The sequence below is a fragment of the Sitodiplosis mosellana genome, unplaced genomic scaffold (assembly GCF_009176505.1).
Source record: "Sitodiplosis mosellana isolate CC-2019 unplaced genomic scaffold, AAFC_SMos_1.0 Smas_scaffold_38, whole genome shotgun sequence".
Lineage (NCBI taxonomy): Eukaryota > Metazoa > Arthropoda > Insecta > Diptera > Cecidomyiidae > Sitodiplosis > Sitodiplosis mosellana.
This window is the reverse complement of record NW_022595280.1, coordinates 668,882-674,667: the sequence shown is the minus strand read 5'-3', so window position 1 is coordinate 674,667 and position 5,786 is coordinate 668,882. Positions and strand designations below refer to the sequence as shown.

Genomic DNA, 5,786 nt, shown 5'->3' with positions numbered 1-5,786 from the left:
ATATGACAACAGAAGCCGTTTTTTTCCGTTGCTCTCATTTGCGTAAAAGGGGTTCAAAATCCTTATCACAGCATTTTTATCGACAATTTTTTTTTTCATATTTCATCTACCTTTTAAGTTTCAAAGGCCTTTCTACTCCGCACAAACCGTTGATCTTATTCTATAGATAAGTGTCTTTTTCAGTCCGTTTTTTGTTGTTGCTGCTGCGATCCCTCTCAATGCAGATACCAAATCCATTAAAACAATCATCATTCGTCGATTCACCGCATGCCGTTTTTCCATTCAAAACCGAGCAGAAATATAGAAAATAAAAATAATCCAACAAATGAATGAAGTAACGTGCACTAGCCTATCTGTATCAATTTATTCCGTTTTACATTTATTATTTGTTGTTAATTTTACATTACATCCGGTGATTATGTCGTTTGCATTCTTGATTTCATGTTCAGCATTTCGGTGTTTGAGTGCGCTTGTATGCATTTAATTGTGCGCATAGTGTTTGCTGCTGCCTCTTTTGGTGTGTATGTGTGTGTTTTGTTGTTTTTTTTTTATTTCATGTTATTCATTTTGAATTGCGTTAAAATATATCGTTCGATTCAAAGCGGATTTTGTATCATTGCCGCCATAAAAGTGGGCAATGGCAAATTAAAATAAAATTCATTTTTTCTCCGATGCCGTGTCGTATGCAAGCGATTCGGATTCTCGTGATTCTAAGACTGGTTTTTGGGTGATCCAAACCTTGCATGCAAACAACAATTCTCGACGTAACGCCTCGTACGGTGTGATCTGAATACAAAAAAAATGCGAATTGAATGTACAATTGTTGCAATTAACCCAATTAGCATTACGAAATCAATTCAGTGGCGTGTCGCACACAGCGTGCGAATTACCTTTAGCGCGATTGATACTTTGCGAACGTTCCACAGAAATTCTGATACTCCAATGAGAATCGCCAACCCAATGCCACCCATTAAAACGTATACAGCACCAAGGATATGCTCAATATCTAAATCTGGTTCGTCCAAACTGCTTGGCTCATTCTCTTTCGCACAATTTATCTTTTCACCGTCCACAATCTGAAAGTTCTTTTCAATCCACCATCTTTCTTTCATGTGTTGCACCGCTCGATTCTCCTTAAGCATTAAAATTGCCTGATTTATATCATCACGGTACGGTGAGTCTGATTTTTGGAGAAATAAGAAATGATTTTAATTTCCATGGTGAATTTCAAATAAATTCATTTCACTTACTAATAGGCATTCCAATTCCGTAAGATTTGCTATCCAACCAACTGCCAATGCGTGTTAAATTACACTCTCTTTGCGTTATGTAGTCGATTGTGGCGCTTTCCATCAGAAATGCATAGCCACGATTACTTTGTTTCACTCTTTCGATTCCCTCTTCATTTGAATCAACGAATACAGACGGCTCCTCGTGCTCCATTCTCGCCCACATCTTCTGGTAGATCGACACATTAGACTCCTGCAATCGGACAAAAATTATTTACCATTTGAATTTGTCAGAAGCTTTCGATTTGTATTTAAAACTAGATTGGTGAATGGGATGCATGCTCATTATTACAAAGAGGTGCTCGACAATAAATTAAATTTTTTTATTTATTTAATTTCTTTTGTTATCCTTACCGCAAAGAATGTCTCAGTACTGCCGCCTGCCAATAAACCGTATTTTATCTTTGACTCTTTCGCCAAATCCTCTACATTTTCGATACTGTCTTCCATTTGCTCTTTAGTCAAGAACGCGGCTAAATTTGCGGTGTAAGAAGAAGTGACAATCATTGCGAAAAACCACCAGGCTGCTGCTGTTAAACGAGTTGGAATTCCTCTGAAAGTCAATTGAGGAAAAAAAAATCGTCATTTGTTCCACTTAAGATTTGTTTGTTTTGATTTAATTCAGATGCATTCAACATAATGCAATAACCAATGAATGAAGAAAAAAAAATTCAACTTCATTACTTTGGTAAAATATCGCAACCCTGCTGCATAATCGATCCCACAGCAAGCCAAATGCAATTGTTTATATTCCATATATTCTCCAATTCTTCGGGATTTTCATCGCATGGATGGGGATTTTCCCAATCTGCTTCGGTTATTCTGCAAAAAATGGGGACGTTTTTGAAATATCAACACTATTGATTTTTGTGAAATCTTCTAATGTTGAGGTTTAACAATGCATACTTAGCCAAAAAGTATATTGCAATCGAAACGCACAAAAGCGCCGTAGACATGTAAAGCCAAACAGTTGTATCAAGTGGTTTCAAAAAATTCAACAAACCAGGTGGTTCTTTGCGGGGTTTTGCATACAAAATACTTATGCCTGAAATTTAAAAAAAATATTTTGAAAAGCTAGCATTTTAGGGGACTTTCTTTTCATAACTAATCTTTATAAATTAGGAATTTTCATATTGTACTTTACCTAACGGCATGAACGGGATTGAAAAATCAATGACAGTTTTTCGTTCGTAAGTTATGGTGAAATCACAAACAGCTAAATCGGCTTTCTAAACATTCAAAATCATATATCGAATCAAATTTAAATCAGATATAACGATATTGGAAAAATGATCCGGATAAAGAAACTCGTGACCAATAAACATTTTCCTCGATTTGAACTTACACCTTCCAATAGATCGCCGACAATTCCGGTCCATTTCCCTGTGACATGATCATGTGCGCCGTGATGATTTCCATGCACCAAATAGAGTTTGTATGTGAAATTTTTGAGCCGTGCAATTTCATCCATTAAATCTTTGACGAAGCCTTCAAATCGATCGTTTCCCTGGAGATTTGTGCCATTTTCAACCAGCTCCAAGTAAGGCATACCGAGTTTTGACACCACCGAAAACACTTTGTTTTGAATGTTGAACGCTTTTTGTGATTGCAACTCTTCAAAACTTCGCGTTACAATGAGTCTATTGATTCGATTCCATTCAGCCACTTTCTTGAAATTACCATCAATGCGATGGAACTCAACAATGTCCATGTAAATGTCTTCACGCGTTTTGTAGTCACGATCAAAACGAATGGCGCCCGTTATTCCAAGCGCTTTCGTGTCCTGTTGAGAAGAAAATAGAAAAAAATATTTGTTTTAAAATGTATGTGTTTTTGATCGAAAATGGTTGAAATCTGCTGACCTAAGACATGTGAACGAAACAAGGAAGTTAAACTTGGATCAAAATGAAAAAAACTAAAAGCCAAATAATAATAAATCAAAAAGAAATTAACTGTAAAAATAAAAAATTCAATATACATCGATATTTTGCAGCAGCACTCTTCCCTCGTTCCAATACTGAGTAATCGATTCTCTAGCATCAATCAAAGCGCATTTTGTGATGGGTTCATTTATCCTGCGGTAAAAATTTTGTTCTTGCAACGCACTGTGAATAACTTCAACCAGATCTCGCACCAATGCAGCCTCAAGCTGTGAATGTATACGATTATTTAATATCAACTTTCTATTTTGTTTTTCAATTAATGTTTGAGGCGGTTTTACTTTCAATCGATTAGGCGCAACAATTTGCTCTGCATAACGATACTGAACGGCGTTCAAATACTTTTTATTTTTCTTCCATTGGTCAATAATATTCATGGCTTCAACATCTTCCGATGTCATCAATCGAATGGCCGTTATATTTGAGCGCACTTCCTTTAATTCAGGTATGTTCAACATATGACCATCCGGCGTTGTTATGAAGTAAGACTGAGGAAATATTCACCACGACGAGCAGCAACGAATGTGAAGAAGAGAAAAAAGAAGAAAGAAAAAGTGAGAGTCTTGTACGATTAAATTGCAGCGTTTCAATTGAAATAATTTCATGTATTTATGCTCAATTTCCGTACCATGTACTCATCCATCATTCTCACGTCCAAGCCTTGTTTCACAATTTCAGCGACATTTTCGATGCTACAATCAACAACGACACCATTTTCCAAGGATTTCGAAATCTCTTTCAATAGATGTTTAATCATATTTTTGCCGGGGAATTTGTAAACCGAAACCATCTTGTGGCCGACTTGAAACATTTGCAAAATGCCGTTAAGTCGAATTAATCCTTCGTCACTGTCGTAAATGATGGCAAATCTCTTCCATCCATAATTTCGAACCAAATCGACTAATGCATTCGATAATAAAGTGGTATCTGGATGAATATTTCGCGTGAACATGTGATATGGATTTTTGTTGATCTCTGGCGTACGGTGATAGCTGACCAGATGCGGCACATTCAATTCGTTGCAAATCGATGCGACCACATCAGCAATGTATGATGATTTTGGGCCGATAATTGCCACCGCACCTGATTCGACCATTTCACAAACTGCAGGCAAACCAAAAGAAAATCAATCAAATTGGTCCGGACTTATGATCGAAATATTGCGATTGCGTTTGTTACCTGCTTTTTCGGCCTGAAATCCATCAATTGATTCGATTTTTTTGATTATTGGTTCCAAACGAAATTTCATATTGAATGCATTTTGACGCGAAATTGCAATGTCAAACACTTCCAAGGAGTCCACATCGTCCGCATCGAAAAATGCACCTGTTAATCACACACACACACAAAAACAACGGAAAATGAAAAGCTTGCAACGGTCGTTGACGTGTGCGCGACACGCTTATTTTATTGACAAACAACTGTCGCTGTTATAAATAACCACTTTCAAAAATAACCACAACAAAATTGTATTTTCATGTCACACGAGACAAACATTATGTTTTCCGCCCGAATTGTGAAACACACAAAGTTTGCTGCTTCGTGATCGTTCAGATCGCCATTTGAACGAATTACTAATCGAGAGCGAACACTCTATTTTTAACTCAATACAACGAACTTGACCGAACCCACAAAGTGACAATACAAAGAAAATTTTGTCATATTTTCATCATTTTTTCCGCACAAAATACTTGAAATAAATGAGATTCTCACCAAATTTAATCACTTTTTGGGCCTGTAATAGATTAACTAATGAGAATATTAGTAAAATTGACCGAAATGTCATTTTTCAATGATGAAAAAATGAAAGTAGGTTATACAGAGGCGCGAAAAACGCAAAACTCCTGCTCACGCTTCAACAGCTGGCGATCGACTGACAGCTCTTCCATGCTCTTACTCATTTTCCAACTTGAACGTGAAAATGGAAAGATCTTCGAAAAATAAAAATAAACAATTGGAAAAAACTCGCTCTCGGAGAGAAGCGGATCACGCGCAGGCGCAAACGAAAACATTCACCCAAAATATAACGTGGTACTATTTACTTATATATGGCTGCTTACAAAAACGTCTAAAAATAAAAATAAATCGTCTAGAAAAAATAACAATTTCGTCTAAAGGAAATCGTCCCTTTTTTAACAATTTCGTCTAAAATATGTAAAGATTTTTTCAATCTATGATTAAATTTAAATAAAACACCTTAAAGTGACTTTGCTTTTTCAAATTTCAAACATAAATCAATATGAATATTTATTTATAAACGAAATTTTGGTTCGGATGCATTTCGACATTTAAATGTGGTGCGAGCGCGTATTTAAACAGAAGCATCGCAATGAACACTATGGAGGCACTAATACGGTCACCACTGTTCAGATCAATTTAAATTTATTTCAAGTAGCTGTTGTTTTCGGTCATACCGAGTTTTATTGTTTTTAGTTGTTGTAATTTTTTGGCGTGGAAAATTACCAGAAAAATATCAAAAATGATCAGAATATTCAAAATTATCAGAAACTCTTTTCGTAACTTGATCAGAAAAATATAGAATTTATCAGAAATATAT

The 5,786-nt window shown here is 35.9% G+C and overlaps 1 protein-coding gene across 1 annotated transcript; it reads right to left on the bottom strand.

The window, feature by feature from the left end:
* Window positions 1–561: 561 nt before the first annotated feature.
* LOC129569559 (glutamate receptor ionotropic, kainate 2-like) lies at window positions 562–5,149 on the bottom strand. The gene is made up of 13 exons (XM_055448480.1): window positions 4,943–5,149; window positions 4,409–4,555; window positions 3,858–4,333; window positions 3,511–3,717; window positions 3,268–3,438; window positions 2,635–3,072; window positions 2,434–2,518; window positions 2,196–2,334; window positions 1,974–2,111; window positions 1,644–1,842; window positions 1,251–1,482; window positions 891–1,180; window positions 562–786 (listed from the first exon to the last, which is right to left on the bottom strand). Exons 1-13 carry the CDS (start codon window positions 5,013–5,015, stop codon window positions 658–660), a joined length of 2,724 nt encoding a protein of 907 aa, XP_055304455.1. The 5' UTR covers window positions 5,016–5,149; the 3' UTR covers window positions 562–657.
* Between the last annotated feature and the right edge of the window lie 637 nt (window positions 5,150–5,786).